Source organism: Sebastes fasciatus, chromosome 17 (assembly GCF_043250625.1).
Source record: "Sebastes fasciatus isolate fSebFas1 chromosome 17, fSebFas1.pri, whole genome shotgun sequence".
Taxonomy (NCBI): Eukaryota; Metazoa; Chordata; class Actinopteri; order Perciformes; family Sebastidae; genus Sebastes; species Sebastes fasciatus.
Genome location: NC_133811.1, coordinates 22,020,316 through 22,045,298, shown reverse-complemented (window position 1 = coordinate 22,045,298; position 24,983 = coordinate 22,020,316). Strand labels below are relative to the sequence as shown.

The 24,983-nt window shown below is 43.4% G+C and overlaps 1 protein-coding gene across 1 annotated transcript in view; it reads right to left on the bottom strand.

Moving 5' to 3' along the window:
- efna3a (ephrin-A3a) overlaps positions 1 to 24,983 on the bottom strand; it is a 75,711-nt gene that overhangs the window by 7,294 nt on the left and 43,434 nt on the right. Inside the window, exons 2-4 of the mRNA XM_074613740.1 lie at positions 4,456 to 4,757; positions 4,149 to 4,214; positions 2,553 to 2,630 (exon numbers count right to left, since the gene is read on the bottom strand). Of these exons, the coding sequence (XP_074469841.1) occupies positions 2,553 to 2,630; positions 4,149 to 4,214; positions 4,456 to 4,757 (446 nt within the window). The remainder of the gene's footprint in view (positions 1 to 2,552; positions 2,631 to 4,148; positions 4,215 to 4,455; positions 4,758 to 24,983) is intronic.

The following is a 24,983-nucleotide window of genomic DNA, read 5'->3' as shown; positions in this document are numbered from 1 at the left end:
CAAGTCATATAATAGAGGCATCAGTATTAAATTGACTGTTCCATAACCAGTTAAAAGCACCTCACAGTAACTTTAACAGCCTTATTATTATTACCCGTAGATATGATGTCCGAAACTACAAAAAACAAGTTGTAATAGACCAGAATTCTCCTCAAGACACCCTGTTAAATAAGGAAAATGTGACGTAGAAGCAAAGCTAATAATAAAGTAACGAGGACGACAGCGAGTCCAAACATATGTGGAGAGAGAGGCAGAGATTTGTTGATGCTAAGCCAGTCTGTGGGCTGGTCTGGTCCTGAGGGTGAGTCAGAGAGTGGGTGTCCAGCGGTCAGCAGAGCCATCAGGGGTACGATTTGTTTCTAAGTATGAGTGTGTGTGCGCACAAATCTGTGTGTCCTGATTTTGTTATTCCTCCAAATGTATTCAGCAAAATGCATCACAATGCTAGAGGCTATGCTTTTTTTATGATTCCCTGCCAGTGTGTGTGTTTTTTTTATATTAAATTCTACGTAAGCTCGAGCCGGAGTTACCACTGAGCAATTCGCCCACCACTGAGCTCTTCTTTCTTCCTCTGCCCCTTCTCTCTGCACCCCCCGGTTCTCTACCCCCACTCTGGTTTTATCTCTCTCTGCCTTATCTGTCCCTCTTTCTGCCAGGCTTTCTCCTGCTGCATTTCTCTTTCACTGCCTCCTTCCTGTCTTTTATCTCTCTGTCTCACCGTGTCTCTCCCTCTCTCCCTCTCTCCCTCTCTTTTCTGCCCCCTCTCTCTCTCTGAAGGTACTCGTTGCCGATGGCTCGAGAGCTCTCCTCGCTCCGTCTCTGCTGGTCTCAGTTCCCATCCCAGGCAGGTCACACTCTCTTAGCCCTCGTCACAGACTGCCCACAGCTCCCAGAAACAAGCGCACTAAATGATTCCCGGCAAGAGGCTTTTGTGAGAAAGAAAAATAGAGGGTTTATGTAACCGCTCAGCTGCACAATTGACTTGCCCGCTGACATGTTTTCTCTTTAGGTAAACACGGGCCTTTTATTCCCTACAAGACCTCCACTGACCTTGTGGAGGTTTCACCTGTGCGGTGCATTGTAGGAGATAAAGGGTTTGGTTTTTGCTTGCAGTTCTGGTTTAATATCGCCCATTGTGATAATTGAGTATCGAATCAATCCAATACTCTCTCATGCTCGTATTTACTAGTGTAATCTGTATACCTCACTGTGTGCAACTCATTCAAATATTGTTTTATGTAGGGCAACGTGAGGCCGGGGACTGCTGTGGCACTAACAACTGAGTTAGCGTCGTGTCATGACTGAATTAATGTAACTATGGAAATGCTGAATTTTATAATGACACTGACAAATTAATAGTTTAACCCCTTAACACTCTGTCCGGAGGTTGTACCGGGATCAGTTCATCATTGGTATCATATGAAACTAGAAAATCTAAGGAATTTATTGGCATCAATCATGCTAGCTTGTCGGGAAGAACGCTAAATTCTGGCGAGGAAAAACTGGCATGGCGATTTTCAAAGGGGTTCCTTGACCTCTGACCTCAAGATATGTGAATGAAAATGGGTTCTATGGGTACCCAGTGAGACCATTTTTTGAAACTTGAGCTCACTGTATAAAATGACCTGTGGTGACCTCTAGAATAATCACAACCTCATGAAACTTTACAGCCACAAACTAGAGACCTAGAGCATTCAGGGGATGGAATGATTCCTAGGTAGATTGACAAGAAGGGGGTTTCTGAGAAGTTTCCAAAACGGAAGTCCTCGCCATCCAATCACCGAAAAAAGGCAATTCTAGCAGAAAAGGTTTTTAAACCAAAACACAGCATGACTATTTTTATGGTGTTCCTCAAGGTCTTGGTGTCTTAATGTGGTATTTTGGAGGGATTATTGATAATTTTTTATCAATTCTCGAGTGGTAAAAATGGTTAAATTTAGCACCAAATCTGTGTAACAAATGGTATCAAATTGCTGCAACAATTTATGAGACATAATAGAGCATGGGAATGTGCCGTCATATTCTTCTATCATCATGATCTAAACCCTTATACACTTTCACAATTTATTTTTGATGAATTAATTCATTTATGAATTATTTTTTATGCTATTACTCAGTAATAGCATAAAGTAATAGGTACTTAGTTGGTTGCAATCTGCAACCACACCGCTAGATCACACCAAATCCTACACACTGTACCTTTAAGTGGGTTCATTTGTTTCCATATTATATTTGTGTTCTTTCCCAGATGCCCGTAAATACAATATGTATATAAGTATAAATGCCACTACTGCTGAATCACTAAAGTTCCATTGTTCATTGTCTTACTCAGATTGCCAAATCCTCAAGAGCAGAAAAAAAAATGTTTTACTCATCAACCAGCTATGACCAGTGGATTTTCATTTGCCAACCACAGAATATAAAAAAAACTAACAAATGGTTGGTGCCTTTCCACAATGATTGGGACACAAATCAAGTTTTTGCAGCTACAGCCAAATATTGACCAGCATCTGGCAATTGGCCGCTCTTCCTTTTTTTAGCAACTCACTCACCGATGTTGTGTATTTTGATGTTTGGCCTGACTGTGTAGTCGGGAGAGGTCTGACTGGAGTCGTCATCTGCCTGGGAAACTGAGAAACACACCACGTATACACACACAAAGACAGAAAAGAGAGAAATGATGGAGAGAAAACACGTCATTAAAATGACAAGACTGGGTGAAATGTGCATTTTTGGGCACCGCTAAATTGTACACAGATATAGTTATAGCAGAGCATGGAGCAGTTGGTGTGTGCCCCTGAAGAAATCCTGGGAATCCAGACTCTGAAGATTAAAAGCATTCGGAAACGGTGGACAGAAATCATTTTTACATTTGCTGTTCGTCTAGACATAGAATTACATTCAGTCTGCCAAATTATCCATGAATGAATGATGTGTGGGTTTGTCGATGTGTTCCCGTATATACGTTTGTGTATTTTCTGCTTTTTTTAAACTAAATATATGTGTTTGTGTGAGCCTGTGTGGAGAATGCAATAGCATAATTTACATAGGGACTGGTAGCAATCAAGTCACAGCTCTTTCGCAGATGTAAAGCATATGTCATGAATATTCACGTCTCTGTCTTATCTTAAAGTCTTGTAAAGGCGTTAAGGTGGGAGACACGCAGAGAAAATGAAACCGGTCTGGAGGCTGCTGAAATCAACAGCTTTTCTGATAGCAAGCTGTTAAAATGACCTTGGCTGAGTAAAGGTTGTGGATTGTAAAACTGCACTAAATGCACCAATGCACACATGGCCATTCACACACACACACACACACTAAAAAGATTTACGGCCGTACAAAACTACCATGTGCAGGAACACACACGCAAACTCCTACACCTCGGACACACACGGCGGTGCACGCGCAAACGCACGGAAGCCAATGGAGGCGTGGTAGACACATCAATAGATTAGCCGTGACACTGGGATGGGGTGGGTTGGGGTTGGGGGGGTGTTAAGGTGATGTGTACACAGGGGCTGACAGTGGCCTGAGTGTGGGATGTATTAGTGCTGACAAGGTTAGAGGAGAGGGGGAGGCTTTCAGCGCTGGGCTTCCTGATCAAAGGCCTGCAGGGGAGAGAGCAGGCTACCAGGGTAAAAATAACACACACACACTATACATGGCAGCAAGCATGAGAGAGCTAGAGAGAGAGAAGAAGAAGAGATAGACAGTGGGGTGGGGGGAAGTGGTCAAGAGAGCTAGGGGAGGGAGGGACGGAGAGAGAGAAGGAGGGTAGAGAGAGACGAATCTTGCAGCTGAAATTTTTTTTTCTTCTACATCTTTTGTACGGCTTCATGAGAGCATGTCATTCACTGAGAGAGAGATGGAGCATTACTGTAATAGCACTGAGACAGAGAATAACATTAAACCATCACTCTCAAAGCGCTGCTTCGAGGGAAAAGACGCCATCATCAAAACCTCGCCAAGACAGCGCGCGCGGCAGAAAAAGCCTCTCTCCGAGACAAGACTGTCAGATCTTAGTTTTTCTGTCTGCCTCTTTGTCTCTGTGTGTTTGGGGGATGACAAAGAGATAGGGAGGGGGGAGAAGAAAGTGGAGATGAAGTGACACAGGAGGAGAGGAAACGGTATGAAAACGAGGGTCTCACCGGTGGAGCAGCAGACGTAGACCCTCAGTCTCAGGCAGCTGTGGCCGTGGTGGTGGGTGGGCGTGGCTGAAACGGAGAGCAAACATGTCAACCTTGTGCCCTCTGCAGGCCACACCGCCCTCAACAATCAGCAAGCTCTGCAGCCTGAGCAACCAAGTCTGTCCTCGGCTGAACTTCCACAATCTATTAGACATGCAATCAATACATGTGGGTGACAGCAGCCGGAGAGAAGATGTTAAAATATTGGATGTTCAGCCCTCTCAGGCTTTTCCTATCCATCACAATAAACCAGTGTCTGTCTACTCACAGATATAGTAGTACTCCTGGCCCACGTTGAACTCGTAGCCCAGCGAGAAGGCGCTGTAGCGCTGGAACTTCTCCGAGAACTTGATGGGAGCGTGGGGCGCGTGGGGCCGGTTGCACTCCCAGCGCTTGAAGCCCAGCTGGGGGTCGCAGGTGCGGTAGCCGTGGTAGCTGACCATGTAGAGGATGTACTGCTCGGCCACGGTGCGCTCCAACGTCCCCCGCTGGCTGGTGTTGTAGTGCGGGCAGTAGATGTCCAGGTAGTCGTTGACGCTGACCTGCACCGTGTATCCCTCCCTCCGTAGCCTGAAGGATAAAATACAGACAGATTTAAGTGGGGAGACAGAAGTGGATTTAAAAAAAAAAGAAAGAAGGAAAGACAGACAGAAATGTGGATAAGTACCTAGGGCTGCAAATAATGTAATTGTTTTGTTCTGTTAAAGGATTAGTTTGACATTTGGAGCTTTGTCGTCAGCTTGAGGTTGCCAGGCAACCAGAAAACCATTCTCCCAGGCAAGAAAGAGTGCCGGACATAACAACCCAGAAAACTGCAACATGTTGTTAGTGAGCTTTAGAGGTGCTCGTAGATTTGTGTACCTTTGGACAGAGCTAGGCTAGCTGTTTCCCCCTGTTTCCAGTCTTTATGCTAAGCTAACTGTCTCCTGACAGATATGAAAGTGATGTTGATGTTCTCATCCAACTCTCTCTCCAAAATGTTGAACTATTCCTATAACCTCTCAATTATCTTTACAATTAAACAATTCTTTAGTCCATAAAATATCAGAAAATAACGAAAAATTCCCATCACAAGTAGAGTTGTTCCGACACCAATACCAGTATCGTGTGTGTGTCCGATACTGCCTAAACTTTGGGATAGGATATCGGCGAGTATGCCAGTCTATGCACCAATCCAATACCATCATTTATTAAACCAGGAATTAATCAACTTGTTTAACTTGATATTTTATATTTAATTTTTTCTTATATTATTAATTTAGATTCTTTGTAACTGACAAACTGAATAATAAAATACAATTCTATTGCGTTCATTCTCTGTATGTATTTGTTCATGTGTTACAAAACGCTTTAACCCCGAGCCAGGCCATACAACAAAGATAGTAATCACATCACATCCATACATGGTCAGTAGTAAACAGCTGTTAATTAATAATAATAATAACTAATCTTTTTTTTATCACGCTGGATCGGATCGGTGCTTGGTATCTGCATATACCGCAAGTTCAGGTATCGGAATCGGTATTGGGAAGGAAAAAATGGTATTGGAACATCTCTAATCACAAGTTTCCAGAGCCCTCGGTGATGTCTTCAAACATCCAAAAGACATTTAATTTACAATGAAGAAAACAGAGAAAAGCAGAAAATACTCGACGTAAAAGCAACACAAAGAGGCCAAACAGCCACAGACTTTTCCCTCGGCGCACATTAACACCCTCTTCTCTTCAAGAGAGAAACTATTACACCTTCCCCCCCCCCCCACCCCTCTGCATATAAAAACACACATTTTCCTCGCTATATGCCTCGTGGCGAGTGCTGAGAAACGCTGCTGCTGAGTATGATAATCTGCACTCCTGTCTTTCCCCCTGAGCCAGCTACAGGCCGGGTCACTGAAGCGGAAGGAGATCCTGTCAGTGGCGATGTATGCTCTGGCCGCGGGGGGAAACCAACCGGCCTGCACGCGGTACGGTACATATGATGGCCCAGCTCCCCTGGCAACCGCCGCTGATGGACGAGTAGTGTTAGCAGGTAAGGAAGGCCACTCTAAGGTTGAGCGTGTGTGTGTGTGTGTGTGTATATATGTGTGACGTACATACAGTAACTCTGACTCCTCACTGAACAACTGAGGCGATGATGTGATATGATTTTGCATTCGGCTGCACGCTGTGCTCTTCACTGTTTATATTACTAAGTATACTTATTATGTAAATTACACAATCTGTAATTAGACAAAGTAGGAGCCATTAGAAGGGCTCCTGCAGGTGATGAGATGGGAATAGTCCTTGGCTGCAGTGATGTGTGACATGCACCAACTACAGCTGTAATGACTCCTTTGCACCACTAGGTGGAGGTATTGTGCCGTCTCATGTTTAAATCCACTCTTTCTCCTCTGCACTCATTTTTTTTTTCCTCTCCTGGTTGTCTACTCTTTCTTACACATTTTCTGCTACACACACACACACACACAAAGGAGCACACACCTCCCTCACTGTGTTTGCATAGTGCCTACACACACACATAGCTGCTCACATGCGCACACATGCATACGTTACTAGGTCAGGCCTCCAGAGAGATTATTATTCAATTACAAAATGTGGATCAGAAATGTCACAACACCTCTCTCCTCTCTCTTACTCTCTCTCGCTCTCTCTTTCCGTCTCGCCATCTGTCTCGCTGTGGCGTTACAACTGTTCCTTTTTCTCTGGATCCTCTCCTCACCTCCACTCCCATCCTCCTCCTCCTCCTTCTTCGTTTACACAGGCAGATGAATATCAATTCTCTTAACCAGTGTTCTTTTTGGGGCCATCAATCTTATCTGTGCTTTCTATCCCCGCTGCTCAGATGTGAGATGACAGACTTTTGTCTTGCAGTGTTGCGGGGAAGAGACAACACAGCTATGCTTCAAAGGGACTATATTTAGAGAGGGGGGTTGGTGGTGGTGGTGATGGTGCTGGTGGTGGAGGAGGAGGAAGTTTGAGATGGGAGGGGGAGATAGATAAAGCGGTACAATGGGTGTGTGGGGTAGAGAGAGAATGGTAAGCAGACAGACCTAAGATGAAAGTAGGGAGAACGAGGGGCTGCGTTGAATATGAAAACATGCCATGAGGAGAATCCTGGATGCGAGCGGCGTGCAAAAAGTCGGAGAGTGATGCAGTCATTGAGAAATAGGTGAGAGGACGGCGGCGTGCGGGAGGAGCTGAATGCGAGGAAGCAAGAGTGTATGTCTGTGTTTGAGCACTCAATAGTATTTATGGAAAAAACGCCGCTGGGTGTTACTGAGACAAATGCAGCGAACTCACCAGACATGCATTTGTTCTTATTGTTTTAAGATTTAAGCGGCTGGAGAGATGTGTGATACGTGTACATGAGAGGCTACTGACATAGACAATGATAACTAATTTGGTGCATTCATGTGCTGATTGTACATGAAGACACTAGAGCGGCAATGATTAGTTTCATTATCAATAATTATTTTTTGATGAATCTATTGATTGAGTCTATAAAATCACAGGAAGTAGGAAAAAAATGATCATTACAATCTCACAGAGCTAATGGTGACGTCTTCTTTGTCCAATCCACAGTCCAAAACCCAAAGATATTAAATAGAGTGACGCAGGGGTGACATATTTTTATAGGCCAACCAGGAAGTTAGCATCACCCTGGGTTCCCTCGACAAAAAGCTAATGGGATTTTTCCATTGGCTTTTTGGATTATTGTAGAAAATAAGCTCTGTGGCAAACAAACGTTTATGATACGATCACGTTCTGTTCAGCAAGATAATCTGCACAAATGAACAACACTTTTATGATTTTTGAAGCGTGAATGAAATCGCCAGAAGTAAAAAGCTAACGTTAAGCAATAAACAAACTACACCACGGTCGCATGACTTCACATCGTCATCACTAAGTTAAAGGCGGACTAGTGTTCGGTGTGAAGACGTTTAGTAGTCTCATTTAACCACTTGTTAGCAACCGCCTTTTTTAAGACACTTAAAGGATTTAAAATTCACGAGTGGGTTATTTATTGACGTATTTTATGTTGTAGAACAAAAAAAATCTCTTAAGCTTATGTTAACCACAGACCTTATTTCAGGCATTTAACTAAAAACCCATTCAAAAAGCCCACTGAGTTTAAGACGAGGGAACCTGAAGTGCTAAAATGCTCAATCATTTCCAGGTTTTAGGACTCACTCCAGCAGCAATCTATTTACAGTGATATAAGATGGAAAAAAAGACATTTGAGCAGCACATTTGGGAATTTCTTATAATTTTCTCTTGGTAAAAAACTTAAATAATTACCAGTTATTGATTATTAAAATATAATAAATATATTAAAATTGTTGTTGATTAATTTTCTGTTGTTCGACTAATCGTTTTTGCCTTAGATGAACATAAGACTTTACTGTTTTGGTTATCACTTATCCCCAGTAGACGCAGCTACACAGCAGGAGGGAGGGTCATTTGTTCCAATCGTAAAGTCATAGCGATAGAAGAAGAAGCCGGGGGAAGAAAGGAAGAGCAGGAGGAAAAATGACTCTGGAGGAGGAAGAGAAGGTAAGGTGCTGCAGAAGAGGAGGAGAAAAAAAACAAAAAACAGCAGACTTAAAAGGGTGGAGTGAGAAGAACAGGCTGGCTGGGTGAGAGGAGTCCCTCTAGGTGTACGCTGTTATATAAGCAGTCCACTTAGTGGCACAAGACAGAAAGGTTGCAGGGCAGAGAGGAACGGAGGGAGGAGAAACAGAAGAAGGGGGTGAGAGGAGATTTAATAACTTACGGTAGGTGGGGGGGAGGAAGGAAAACGCATTGAATGATGACAACAAAGAGAAAGGCACAGAGAGGGAGGCAGAGGCCGAGACAGAGACATAGTGCTCCCCGGGGATGAACATATATGTGGTAAAAGTGCATAAAAAAGACTGATGGCTCTCATTCTCTCGTTGTCTCTCTTTTCCTGCAGCCGGCTCCCTCTCTCCAACTCTCTCTTCCTCTCTTTCTGCTGTGCGATGTCTCTGTGCTGGTTTTGCTGTCTCATCATCATTTTCCTATGAGTGGGAGTGCGCAGCTAGTTAGTAAAGCTGGTGAAGACTGCCAGGGGAGGCAGATAGTCGGAGAGAGAGAGGAGGAGGAGGAGGGAGGAGGGCCAGCAAGGAAGACAAAGATAGCACCACTGCACCTTTCACATCTGCGCTAAAAAGAGTCTTTGGAGAATACCGCCGGTATCAATAAATAACAACGGTGAGGTAGCGCTACAGCTAAAGACACTTAAAAACATACAGTGGACAGAAACAGAGCATCTAACGGAGCCACAGAAAATCAGTTTTTTTTCCTGTAGTAAAAAACACTCAAACACCATGAAGAATAATTTGTGAGTAACAAAAATGAGGCTTTATCAGGAGATATTTCCGTCACTTTCCACGCGAGTGATGTCAATCATTTTTTTGTTTTCCTCCATTGAGCTTAATACTAAAACAAATCCATGTCATTTTTTCTGTATAATCATTTTTGCCAGATAGCATCAAAGCAGAAGCAGGAGCATGAGCGCTGCTGACTTTCAAGGAAAATAATACCAGCACAATTGTATTTGTTTTTTTTATTCCCACTGACATGAATGGATATGAGAAGTCTAAACCCACCGAGGTATTCTTCACAGTGTGAAGTTAGCGCTGTTTGTTCTGCTGCAGGTTCGCCCTACATTACTGCCAGCGGCTCCGACTGTTTTCAAAAATCCGTTAAAAACAGCTGGAAGAGACAAGTTGTTGCTTTTGACAAACATAGTCCGACCTTGCAGTAAAAAAAAAGACAGTAATAGCTTCTGACTGGAGAAGAAAAAAAACACTTGTGGGTTTCAACTCTTCAGGTATTAGAGAAGTACTTCACCCTCAAAATGATCATTTGTGTTTCAATTGCTCACCCTGGGTTACCGTGAATTCTTGAAAAAAACTTTTGTTTTTCTCGCACGCTTCCACGGTGAAGAATCAAAAAAGTCTTGATGAATTGAAGTGAACGAGGGGACGCGTTTAACAACAGCAAAACTATGTCAAAACATCCGTTAATAAACTCTCACACCACTCATGCAGTATAATCAGTCTCATTTATCCGGTCGAATGCTCACTACTAAACAGACAGGTGCGCTACTCATCCGTGAGATGCCGACTGTTTATGCATAAGTGTTATAAATAGTAAGGTTTTAGCGAAGATGCATGTGTTCAGCTGATTAGACTGATCAGGTCATTAAATGGGGACTTATCCGTGGTTAGAGGCCTCATAGATGTGGGTCAGTAGTAGGGGTGTAATTGTATTGAACCATTCGCTGCAAGACATTTGGTTTGGTTCCGCAACATCCTTTCGGTATGCACTGTGACCCAAACAGCGGCTTATGTCTACTACTCCCTACTCCCGTTAGTTTAACCCGGAAAGTTCTGGCAGCGCACCAGTTGTTCTCTATCAGCTGCAGCAGCGCTGTAACGTTAGTTTTCCGGGTTAATCGAGCTCTATGGACAACGATTTGTGTCAAACTGTATGCCTACACTGTTAAACTGAAGTCGGGTTGGCCTATATCTGTGGATACACTTCAAACATTTAATGTACAAAGGCATCACCTGAATGTGTCTATTAGCAGAGTGAAACAAAAACAGACTGGTGTTTATCCATGCAAATGTGACCACACTCGATCGTAAAGTAAATGAGCAACAGTAGAATGTTCATATTTTTTTTTTAAATATATAAATATTTTCAGCATCTTTGTTTTCCCTATTGTACCAAAAACGTACCGAATTGTGACCCCAAACCGAGGTACATACCGAACCGTGAACTTTGTGTACCGTTACAACCCTAGTCAGTAGGGCCCTCCTACACCCCATAGTAGGTTTTGTCATCTATTCACATGGTTAATCACCGAAAGAAGGAATACAAGTAGACAACAGCGACCTCTAGCGACAGGAACAAAAGCGGAAGCGAGGCGCTGTAGTATAGACAGCGTGAAACTCCCATGTGAAACCAACAACGTGGAGTTGTCTGTGTGTTCACAAGCATTAAGTTTTACTTTCACTTTTGAAACATAGTTATTTCAAGTGGTTTTGTTACCTAAACCTAAAAAAGCTGTTTCGTTTGTGTTCAAAACGTAACGTTTCATTTAGTTTTACAACATTAGTGGTTGTTGGTTTTAAGTTTCGCCTTCACTTTTACAACATAGTAGGTGTAGTAGGCCCCTATTGACCCACATCTATGGCGCTTATAGCGAGCGATAAAGCACATTTAATGGCCTGATAACAGTCGAATTGGGTGATTGGTTTGGGAAGTAGTGAGCATACGACGCATACGATTTTTGTATTCTCTGTTCGCTGTGGAGGCATGCAAGAAAAACAAAGTTTTCTTCAAGAATTCAAGGTAACACGGGGTGAAGAACTGATATACAAAGGGTCATTATGTTGGTGAAGTATTCCTGCAATTCTGATATGTACTGTAAAGAATACAATGACACAGGTATTTTTCCTTTGCAAACGCACATATCAGCAACTGTTAAGAGACTCACTTTTATTGAATAACATCATAGGTGCACACTGGAGAATGAAAATGTCATATGAAAGCCAAATAACTGTTGTAAAACGTTTTTATTACTTCTTGTACTTGTACAACTTTTCAAAACCTTACTTTATTGGGCTATATTTTCTTTCACTTCAGTTTTCTGGCAAAGATATCTAAGATTTGTCCTCCAGCTTGCTTTATGTGTTCTACAAAGCTATTATGAACAGAGATTTTCTGCGTCAAAGACAGCACCACGGAGTCAGAATGATTCAATTTAAAGAATCGACTTTTGCATAAATGCTCGTCGCCCGACAGACTATCACACCCACTGCACCGACGGTAAGTAATTGATATCTAATTAACAGTACAAGGTGTTTTTTTCGGTGTCTGCATTGTTTGTCATTACTGCGTTCCAAGATGTTTGCCATGAAAAATGACTTCATTAAACTTTTTATTAAAGCAATTATGTAAAATCTTGTACTTGCTGTGTACCTCCACAGCGTCACTGTCTAGCTGTGTTTCTCAAAGAGTTGTCGAAGCTTCTCTCAGATAAAGATGAGGTCAGCGTGGCATCGTCATTGATGACCTTAAAACACACACTCTCTGGGGTAATCAACATCAGCCTCATCAGGAGGATAAACTACCGATGCACGAAATGGCGTGACTTAAAAAGCCATTCACCAATCGCCTGTTTACCACCGACAAGACTCCTCCGATCGAGTCCCCTGGCAGGGACGAGCTGGGCTCTGCTGTTTTTCTCTGTACCTCAGCACCTAAACTCATTACTTGTGCACGCACACATGCGCACAAAAGACACCATCAGACACGCATACGAGCTCACACACACACACACACACACACACACACAATATCTCCTGTGAGTCGTCACTGATTGAGTTAACGCCGCAATTAACGGCCCGGTTTACAATGTTTCGATCCGAAATGGAGGATTGAGGGAGAAACAAGTGCTGAGCCAGTTTGTGGGAAGAGGCAAACGCTGCAACTCTCTTCTTTTACTATTAGACCACTGGGAGTCATCCACCAGTTTTCTTCACAACCTCTGTCCACTCCGGCCTCAGAGAAATTGAGGAACATTACCTTTTCATATTTACCCATTCCTGTATAAACCTCCCCACGGCTTATTCCTCGGCCTTCCACCTTTGCTTCCCTCATTTCAGATGCTCTGCCGCATTTCTTTCCTGGCCTTCATCTAATTCAGGGAAGCTTTGCAATAACGTTTTTTTAACATTTACAGACACCCGCACCTGGGAGCTACCCTGCACAGCTACACCACCTACAGCATATAGTTCTGCTGCTGAAAATTACAAGTCTTGCTCAAGGACACCTTGACAGCAATTGCCTTTTAAAGCAGATCACCTTAACAGCAGACAAAATCTTAAAAGTTAAAAACTGTGATTTGAAAAATGAAAATGAATATCCGTTCTCTCTGTTACTGAGAAATGCTGAAATGCCAACGCTTTCAAATGAATTAATCACTTCAGTGATTAATACATTTGTGTTGATGTCGTGACATTTACACTGCACGGCGACAACAACGAGGTGAAACAACTTCATAAACGCAGCATTAAATGCTCAATTGCTGCTGTAGTTCAAACATGCAGAAAGTTATGGATTTCAGCTTTAAAGTGATATTCTATTGATCTCTTATGAGCGAAATCTCTTTGCTTTCCTCACTTGGTGGGAGGCCACAGTGCAGCCTCAGCTAAAGAACAACATCCGGCAGCAGCTTGCGGGGCCGATTCTTGCCGACACAGGAGCTGAGAAAAGGATGTTTCAGTGAAAGGACGGACTATCTGCTCACTATATTCCACCCTGCAGTTCAGCTGCTTGGTGTCTCCGTCTCCCCCGGCCTCGCTCTGGGCACGCTTTTAGTAAAGTGGGTGGAGAAGGAGCTTGAGGGACCCCTTCAGAAATGTAAAGTATTAGCCAACTTAATGTATGAGAGGGGCATGCCGTGTCACATATTAAGGAACACAGAATTTCTGGCAGCACCCCAGGATTTATAGTCCAAGCTGGCGGAGGAGACGATGCAGAGAAGTGTCTAGACTCTAGCCTCAGATGATGGTTAAACAACATATATACATAAATACACACACAGTTCCCAATCTGATTTCTTTTTTAATTAATTAATGTATCCTTTTGTATATAAAACATGACAACATTTTGAGTCCCGATCACAATTTTTCACTTTTCAAATTGCTTGCTTTGTCGGACCAGCAGTCCAAAACCCAAATATATTCAATAAACAATGATACAAAACAGCAAATCCTCCAACTTGTCCATTTATTGACTCATTGTTTCTCTATTATGTGATAAACAAAGTTCTATTTGTTAATTGCTGAAATGCTGAAATGTGTCTTTCAGCATTTTTCTCGTGAAATACTGGATAGTTTTACCTCTTCAAGCCTCTTTCGGCATTTTTCTCTAGGAACACTTGATAGTTTGACCTCTTCAAGCTTTTAAAAAAAACAAGAACTGTGGTTGAATTGCTCACATATGCAAAGTTTCAAACGGGGTCGCGGGTAAAAAGCTGGGAAGACACAACGCAAAGGGCACGTTGTATTTGCTAGTGTGCTCAATGGGCACCCGTATTTGAATTGTTGCAGAGAGGGAAACAAAACTGATCATGATCAACATAATCACACCATTGCCACGGCGCCAACCTCTGATTAAATCACTTGCAAAACATTATGGGTTGCTGCCAGCTCGTTCAGAGGAAATATGATCAGGCATGAATTCCATTGATTAATCTATGTGGCTTAAACTGCTCTTTACTTTCTAGACATCCACAGAGGAAGTTTAAATATCAAACAGAAATATGGATGACACCGTTGAATATTAAACCGTGGCTCTCCTCCAGCTAGACTCTTTGCATAAAATAAATGTAATCGAGGCCACTAGGCGTGTTCCTTTTTTCCCCCCTTTTATTACAGTGAAATGTTTCCAAGGACCACTTGGGAATGTTTTTCTGGCTGGAGTCGGCCCCTGTGCTTTGGGCTTTGCATTGGTGTGGCAACTCAGACTGGCAGCAATACGGCTTACACTTTAGTGAGCACTCAAATCCAGCAATTAAACTCCATATTTTAATGTCCGTGGTTTAGTTAATGCAACTGGGATTTTGAGTGGCTAAAATAGATGCGCTACAGTCCAAAAATCTGGTCGTGTTGAAATTTGAATTATAAAAACAGAATGGATGACACACACACACACGCACACACACACACAAAAGAGAATAAATGGGAAGAGATAATGGGAACGCCTTTTCTCCTAATGGCCGAAAATCTTCAGAGGTAGCACGAGGCGATGTCAGACCGCGGTCACGATCCAGTCTTGAAAAGCCATCCGTCCCGCTGCGTTTGTGGTGCGATTAGGGGCTATATCCTGCGACAAGCCGCGATAACAAGGGTCCACCTCTCTCAAGGTGAGGCTCTAATTGTACCTCACTATTAAAGGCTCCATCGCCCACATCTGTTCTCTCCGCGAGCTCACTTCTCATTTACTGTCTCACGCATTCTCCTCTCTCCTTGATGCAACACAGCCTGTTCTCCAGCAAAGGTCCCGCATTCATATAGAGTATACAATAGATAACACTGACCTTGTGGAAAATGACAATGTGTTTATATGTGTTCAGGTATTTTATACATACAGGCGCAGTATACTCCAAACATGATTGAATTTGACGTAGGGCTGCACGATTACGACCAAAATGATAATCATGATTATTTTGATCAATATTGAGATCACGATTATTCATTGATTTTAGGGATAAAATATGTTTCATTGCACTTTCACATTTAAATAAACAGAGCGCTGCTTTCACTTCCATGTTCCACTATTCAGAGTGCATCTCCTAGAAGCAAAATAAAATTGTTCCAAAACTATTTACCCAAAATTAAATCCACAGAACGCTGCTTTCACTTTCACGTTGTGCTTTCAGCTTGTCCTGCTAATTAATAAATCTTGGTATGAAGATAAGACTTACAGTAAGGTTCATCTTCCCCTGAATTTAGTGCATTTTTTGTTTTGCCCGTTTGCTTTCTGTTAAAATGAGTATTATATAACTCTTCTACTCTGGACTGCAGCCGCAACAGTCAGGAAAGTATTTCACAGGCTACCCTGGTGGGGTGCCCACGCAGAGGCATGGCAGCTCCCCAAACGAAGCCGAAACATCTGGATCGCCCCCTGGTGGCTGGATGTTAGTTTGGGAAGCGATTGATTTGATTTGCAGCGGAGCATACATTTTAAACATCAATGTCACAGTTGATCATGTTAATTTAATTGCCAATATCGTGAACGTGAATAATATTCAATTAATTGTGCAGCGCTAATTTGTTCTCAGGTTGTTAAGGTGGCATCCTGAATATGAACAGCATTGAGATATTACTCTTTTTCAGCAAATATTGTCCATGCTCTTCATCACTTTTCATTAAATAAAACACTTTTTTTTAAATGAAATCCATCACCTTGACAAAGCACTGATCATTTAAAAAAAAATAAATCAGTATAATTTCTTTCAAAACAAAAGTAATTCCAACACAATATTTGATAGATTCTGTACTTATATATATTTCTGTTTGCTATTCTGCTAAACATCTGTTAAGTGCCTTCACCTAATGGACCTCATGTTCATATGATGCTGCCTTTTTTGAGAGGAAAAAAATCTAAATTCAGAAAACGAGTCATGTGTAAATTAGGACAATATAATAGTGTAAAATTGGCAAAAAATGAACATTTAAAATGTGTAAAGAAAATCTACCCAACCTTAATCAAGGGCACAGCCTGCTTTGTCTCACACATTTTCTAATGAATCTGCTATAATATGTTTTGAAGTAGCTGAAATGACTCTGAAGCTGCACAATCGACATTACCAATCAATATCTTTTCCCTCTGAATTGATTCTGACCGGAGGTGTGGACACAATCAGAGCCAAAAGCAGCCCCTTTTTTGTCACCGACCGGACATATTACCTGAGAGAACACACCAATTTCTATTTTGTGCTGCCACTTAAACGTAAAGGGTGCTGGCCTTAGAGACAGAGAGAGCGTGTCAGACACAGAGGCACAGAGACAGAAAGCGAGATAGCAGAGGGGCTGTGACACACAAAAGAAGCTCTCGTCAAGATGAATTCTCCACAGCACACGCCCTCAGCGAGGGTGCCAGGCAGCTCCCGCTAGCCCGCCGTGGCCATGTCCAAAAACAAAGCGCTTATCTCGCCAATCTCCAACTGTCTGGCCACTGACGGAGCAGAGGACACACTTAAGAAAAAGACTACGAGGGTTCACAAACACACATCGGCTTAGTATTCATTCATGGATCTAGAGGAAAAAACGGACAAGTTAAGCATCTAAACTAGGGCTGTCAAAGTTAACGCGATAACTTGTTAACGCAAATTTGTTTTAACGCCACTAATTTCTTTAACGCATTAACACAATCGATCTTCTGGAGGTGGTGGCGGGTTCAATTTTAAAGTTAGAAAACCAGAGGAATCCATCAGTACCAACCATGTCATACTAGATTGGTGAGGAAAAACTGTCATGGCCATTTTCAAAGGGGTCCCTTGACCTCTGACCTCAAGATATGTTAATGAAAATGGGTTCTATGGGTACCCACGAGTCTCCCCTTTACAGACATGCCCACTTTATGATAATCACATGCAGTTTGGGGCAAGTCATAGTCAAGTCAGCACACTGACAGCTGTTACCTGTTGGGCTTCAGTTTGCCATGGTATGATTTTAGCATATTTTTTATGCTAAATGCAGTACCTGTGAGGGTTTCTGGACAATATTTGTCATTGTTTTGTGTTGTTAATTGAATTCCAATAATAAATATATACATACATTTTCATAAAGCAAACATATTTGCCCACTCACATGTTGATAAGAGTATTAAATACTTGACAAATCTCCCTTTAAGGTACATTCTGAACACATACAAAATGTGATTAATCATGATTAGGTATTTGAATCGATTGACAGTCCTAACCTAAATCAGTGTAAAACTGAACACAAAATAACCACAACATAAGAGAAAAGTAAAATATAACACAAATCCACAGAGATGCTTGAGCACCATGAGACAACTCAGCCACTTGTATTATCTTTATAAAGCGCGGTATGCAAGCTTTGAAGTTCAGCGTGCGAGGGGCTCGGCTGCTGTCGCAGGAAGTCGACCACAGTGGGGTGTTCACTTTCAACAAAAAAAAAAACTCAGTCTTTAAGCCCCAACTCTGGGCTGGCACACACATCCCTCTCTCAGCCAGAACGAAAGAGAGGAAGGAGAACAAAGACAGGAGAGAGGGAGAGGGGGTGAGGTGGGAAAAGAAAGAAAGAAAGATGAAGGAAAGTAGTTCTGGGTCAGATTTAGACTGGACGATATTCAGCCAGTGCCAACCTAATGGATGCCAAGTAGAATAATCTGGTCTTTTATCTCCAAGCCATGGCAACTGCAGGGTTTCGTGTATGCTACGCAGCCCCCCGAAACACAACACACGCTCATGCACTTTCAAAAGTATAAAAGAAAACGTCAAAGCGAAATGAACACACTCCCCGATGACTGAGGCTAAATGCAACTTACACACGGCATTTAACGAATAAACACCCTCGCATTACGTCACTCCCAGCTTGTGATATCCCCGAACATACAGGAGCACTAACACTTCCGAGCAGGCCTCCATAAATAATTCACCCACTTTCTTAAAATAACCCACCGCCCTTTTAAAATATATCCTCTTTTCTATGTGCAAACAAACCCTCCAGCTCGCACAGCAGAGTGGTCACGGAGTAATTATTTACACGTACCACCAGAGAGCACTGATAAGAGCCCGTATAGGACGGGAGAAAGAGGGGAGTCTGCTCAGGTAGCATGTCAATCTGTGGCCCATTAGCAGGTGATGCCGGGCCGGCGTGTTCAAAGCAGCTCCCGAGGTACGGCGGACCTGAATAATTGACTGACCGCGGCCCACGTCTTTGCTCGCTCTATCTCCTCTGCGTCACCTGCGCAGCTCCTCTCCTCCTATTGTTCTTATCCCCCCACCCCTTTACTTCCCATCTCTCTCTTTTGTGTTTTCTTTCATACTTTCCTCGCCTCCCGCTATATCTTTCCTCTCCCTTCCATCACTCCCCGTCTCCCTAAGGCTATGAATTGTGAAGGTTGCCGGTACATATAGGCACTTATGTAACCGAGGAGATAAAGAGTTCTGAAAGCGTTCGACATCCTTTTGCAGAGGCGAGGCATCTCTCTGCATGTTTACTTCCTCAGGACAAACACCGCAGCTGGGAGAACTGGGAGGACTGGGTGATGGGAGGATGAAATGTTTGTACTGTTTTCTGTTGAAACGCTTCCGACAGATTGAGAGATTTGAGTGGACAGTTGAGAGCGTTGAATACTGAGCAGGCTCTGATGAGACAGCCCTGGAACAGAATGAAGGATGGCGAGGGATGGCGAGGGATGGGAGGGAGGTTGTTACGCCGCACAATGATACTCGAAGAAATCCACCTGCTCTCTCCGTGGCCACAATGCCTCCTCCTGAATATGGAAACCCCCTTTCTGGAACTACTTTGTGATGAGGCACAATACATTATCCCTCCTCTGTTCGATATGCGGCGCAGCATCTGGCCGAGGGCCGTTAATGAATGCCGCCTCATGCCATCTCCTAATGGAATTGCCTTGTCTTGGAGTTCACTGCTGTGACACCGGCTCAGCAGTGGCGAAAAGATTACTAGAAAGATTAAAAGACAGAATAAACCAGAGGCTGCGCGTGACAGGCAGCGAGGCCCCCAGATCACACATTAGATAATTGGTGTAAAAAAAAATAAAAAATCCCCCGTCTCCGTCTCTCCTCTGTTTTCTGCCGAGGTTTGGAAACGGTGGGCAGCAGATCCCCGCCTAGCGTGCTGTCACACCTCCGCAGTGAAAACTGTTTGAAGAGGCTGGAACAAAGCCTGCGTGATGTATGTTATGTCTGTGTGAAAATGTTGCCTTTGTGGACCCAGTGATGAGCCCAAATCCAACGGCATAGTTACGCAGCTGGTTAGATTTGGGAACAATGCAGCGTCGCTCTTACTGACATACACAGAAAATTTCACACAAAGACGAGCACACACACTTCCCTCCTCACTCCAAAACAAACACCCTCTCACTCCACTACACATGCCTGCTTTATCTGCCTCTCTTATTGTGCCAGTGCATCTCTCTCTCCTTCGTTTTCTGTTTCCACTTTGCTTCACTCTACACTATCTTTCCATCTATCTACAATGTGTAGTTATCTCTCCCTCCATCTCTTCCCCTTTCGGAGCAGCCCCAGCGATGGGCTTGTGCCCTTTCATAATTCATGGAGTTGTTCTTATGGCTCAGGCAGCCATGTCGGATGTGAATCTGTGTGCCTCAAAGGCTCACTCAGCCTCACCCCGCCTCAGCCGGGAGGGTTACCGCTCGAGCTGCTTTGTGCTCAGGTACCATACAGCATTAAATCAACACGCTCAATCACACCTGGGTCATATAGCACATGCAAATTCTCTGCTTTTGTTCAAACCTTCACAGACTACGCCTCCTTTTATGCAGCTCACAGTAAGACTGGGCAAAAATTCCACATTGTCATTTATAGTATCACCATATTTTTGTTGATTCTGAGCAGGTTGTAATTCAAAACAAAAAATATGAGTTAATATAAGTTATTTTACACTTATGAACCTCAATATTTTGATTGCTAAATATCCATAAAGCCACAATAATGTTTTTTTGTAACATGCTGTAAACACATCATTTACATTATCACCGATTATCACTTTATAAATTGTTGTGGTGAATGTGTTAGCAAAAAGTGGCTTAATGAGCAGATACAGAACAACATTGTCAATTCAATATTTACTCTCTTTTTGCTCTGTTTTGGTCTCCACCATCTCCTGAGTGAAATATCTGCCTGGCTCTTTCTTTAGTTGCTAAATGTTCACCAGCTAGTCACTAATTTTGTCAACCATTAGTTCATAGGAAGGTAGTGTACAGTAGGTTTGTTAGAGCCAGCCGCCTGCTGCTGGTGTGGAAATAATACTAATGAGATTGGCGAGCGTGAACGGAACATTAAATGTGCGAGTTGTAAAACCAAAACAATGATGCTAAAATGTTCCGTAGAGCTGAGGGGCACTGCGGGGTCAGGTGATAATATCTGTAGGTTCATAGGAGCGACATTATGTGACATTATACTTATCTACTTTAATATAATATATTGATAAGACCAACTTTAAATATCCCAATATTGATTTCAACCATATTGCCAACAACTTATCTAACAATACCTGTCTTTAATCTGTACCAAATCAATGCCGTCTAGGGATGTCACAAGAATTGATACTTCGATACCAAGTCAATGCCAAAATTATGAAAACGGGACAGTACTCCTTTTTCTACAGTACCAAGGGTACCATAGGTACCGTCAGGGCTCGAGACTATCATCGTCCCGTCGTCCCGGGGATGACAGAGAATGTGTTTGGGACGTCATAAACTCACTATCAACGCATCCAGGGGACGCACCATATTTTTATAGATAATGCTACTTTGTGAACAACAAATCCGTGTTGAAATCGTGCAGCTTACCGGCTGCTAACAGCTAATGTTAACTAGCTCTTGTCAACGATCTCCATTATGATGTGTTCAGGCTCTACGTATGATATAGGAGTAAAAATGAGAATTGGGCAAAGGTAAATTCTAGCATAATTTTCAAATGTAATCTTGTAAAATGGCATTTTTGGTGAGAAACTTGAATAAATCCAGTTGTTTGAAAGAGATTTTTTTCACAGCAATATAAAATAGATAATAGAGTGGGAATTATGACCTGTTTAACTTCCTAACAAAAAAAGGAGTGTATGTTGAAGTACATGGGATTTATTGTTTTACTTTTCTTTTTTACCGAGGTATTTAATAGGTATAGAGAATTGTGTCGTTTCACTGGTATTGGTATCGACTACTAAATTTCTGGTATTGAGACATCCCTAATGCCATCTAAACCAAACATTAACAGATATTTAAAAATATTACCTGAAGTGAGCACAAGAAAAAAAAGGTGTACGCATGTATGCACACCTTCATGCACATGAAAAAATATACACATTCTCATATAATGAAACGCCACGACACACTCAATGTGCTCTAGAGGTAAAATGACACATTTGATTGGTCACTTGATTGGAAGCTGAATTAAGCTGCAGGGTGTTTAGTTCTCGCTGTGCGGATCTGTGGGCAAAATGGTCCATGTGGCAGGAAAACAAAGGACGAGCGTCTCTGCTAAACAGGCAGCTGAATTAGTGTGTTTCATGTGCGCTGTATACTATAAACACACAATCACACACACACACACACAGATGAACACACACATGTCTGCCTGTGTACAATCCCATTAAACCCACACACACCTCAACTGTTAAGCACTCACAGCTGGGCTTTTCTTTCCTCACACACCCAGCCCAGATGAGTGACAGCTTTATGGACACGTTCTGAACACGAAAACACACTCACAGAAAAGCGCACACATTAAAGGCACACTCCCACATCACCACACACACACACACACACACACAGCCTCACACCAGCAGAATGAAAAGGAGACTCGTTAGCCACTTTAATCAATGGTAATCACTGCAGACTCGCCTCACTGTCAAGACTGCGACAACGTCTGTCTGAGGAGGATAGGGAAGGGAAAAGAGGGACGGAGCGAAGCAGGCGGAGGGAGAGAAACGCAGACAGACTGGGTGGAGCAGGGCGGGGAGTCGAGTGTAAAAATGGGAAATGGTATCCAAAAATATACACTGCCCGCCCGTTGAGCGCTGAACCCATTGCAGTTTTGATGTACTTTATCTTGTTTTTCAAGGTCTGTTTCTTTGGGTCCGTGCGGCTGAGCCTCGGTGGGGGGACGTGGTCGGGCCAGGCTCGCGCCGACGGGGTTTCATTTCAGCTGGGGGGGGCGGGGGTGACGGAGAGAGAGGGGATAGAGGGCACAGGGAGGGAAGGATGCGAGAGGTAGCTGGGCAGAAAGATAGAGAAGGAGGATGGGAAAAAGAAGAGATGAAGGAATATAGAGGTGAAGATAAGAATTGAGTCGAATGAGGGAGGAAAAGTGTGCCCAGGCGTGGAGATAGTGGAGAGGTGAAACGCTTTAAGCGAGGCAGAAGAAAGGGATGCAGAGACGGAGGGTGGCAAAGGAGGGAAAATTGAAAGATGAAAGGAGAGATTATTAAGAAAAGATGTGTAATGCATAAATAAGTCGTGACAAAGGGAACGGATCCGCTGAATGTGGGGGGAAAAACATTGTTTTGAAGTTGGTGGCCAAGGTGAAGGGAGAGCGGCGGCGGGGAGGAGGAGGCGGCAGATTGGGGGCAGGAAGTAACACACAGATTGTGTTTATCAATATGTAATACAAATGTGGGTGTTATGAAATGGGCTTCGGCCTTCACGGTTTAACCAAAACTTTAGTGCAAAGCTTAGTGCAGGCAGCCGGCGGGAGCACAGGCTGAATAGTAATGTCTGCGAGCGGTGATTAGAATTTCAGATAGAGACGGGCAGGCCGCTTCGCCATGATTCCCGGGCCTAATGCTGCCGGCCTGTGTAGCGAGGCATACAGGAGCTCTGAATGTGACCTTATGTGCGTAAAGATAGAATACTCTAATGTACTGAGCTGTGTGTGTGTATGTTTGTGTGTGTGTGTGTGTGTAGCTTTGCATTCATACTGTATGTGCTGAAGCATGACAGAGCGAGGCCATCTGACCGCATTTAACGTGCAGGAATCAAACTGTAAACACGTGCCCGCTCAGAGCAGGCAAAGCAAACACGGGGTCGACCTGGCGCACGGGTCACGCTAACAGGCTTCACATCATATTAAGCGCAAACAGACACACACACACTTCACATGCTGCTTCCGTGGAGTGTGTCCGTCCGTCAGAAGTTGACGGCTGTCAGTATGCGGGGATCAGCTGGGGGGGAGGAGATAGAGGGGGAGAGGTGAGCGATGTCGGGGTAGAAATGACAGGAAGGAGCAGATGGAGGGGGCAGAGATCAGGAGAGGAGGGGACAGATAGGGGGAGAGAGAAAGAAAGAGAAAAGAGAGAGAGTAAGGGACGCAGAAGAAAACAAGAGAAAGAAAGAGAGGAGAAAAAAGAGAGAGCGATAAGAGGATAACCCCTCCCTCCCTCCCTCCCTGTCAGTCTTTATGATCGTCTATTCGGCGTCTTCTCTCCATCAGCGACTCGGTAACCTTCAGCACAGGACCCAAGTAGAGATGATGAATTGAGACGGAGAGCAGAGAAAGGACGGAGATTAGCAAACACGGACAGATGATGAAAAATGACAAACAGAGAGAGAGAGAGAGAGAGAGAGAGAGAGAAAGAGAGAGAGATGAGGAAGAGGAGGGAGGAGGCGTCAGAGGAGGAGAAAGTAAAAAGTGGAGGGAGGAAAGGTGACATTGGGGGAGGAGAGCAAGCCGCTGGCTTTTAGCTGGAGGACGGCCACAGGATGACATTAGAGGAACGCACTTTGGCTGCTCCTGCTGGGAGGTTCTGCGCGCACACACACACACACACACACACACACACTCAAATACATGAGCGCACACAAAAGAGGCAGGCGGATAAACAGACACATGGACAGACAGCTCTGTAAACACACACACACACACACACACACACACACACACACACGCAGGTAAAATAAGCAGCTAACTGGTGCTGCATACTTATGCCTCCTAACCTGTGGGGAGCCCCCCCCCCCACCTCCTCCCCTCCACCTCTAGTCTAGTTTGTGCGCTGGCCTGATAACCTTCATGGCAACTGGGCTAAACACACACTCAGGGTGACAGGTCTGCCTACCTGCAAAAACAATGATAACTTTGTCTGTGGGGGCTTTAGAGGCCGCTGCCAGCCAGTCTCAATACTGATACAGTTATTAGCGCCAAAAATGGAACGTTTGACACGTTGTAATTTAAGCCAAATGAGCGTTATCACACTGAAACAGAGACGTATTTTAGTGTTAATTTTTACGACAAGGCGGATATTACTTATTGCTCGGGTTAGACGGATGAATCGGCTTTCTAATATATTTTGACTGAAACTGGCCTTTAATTAAATATCAGATGTCAGCCCGACTGTGTTGTAAAATAAAATAATGGCGTTTGGTCCCTCCGCGGACACTAAAAAACAGGCCGTAAAACCGGCAATGACATTTATTTTATTTTCATTTTTTATTCCTTCATGTGGTGGTTAAATATATTTTTGTG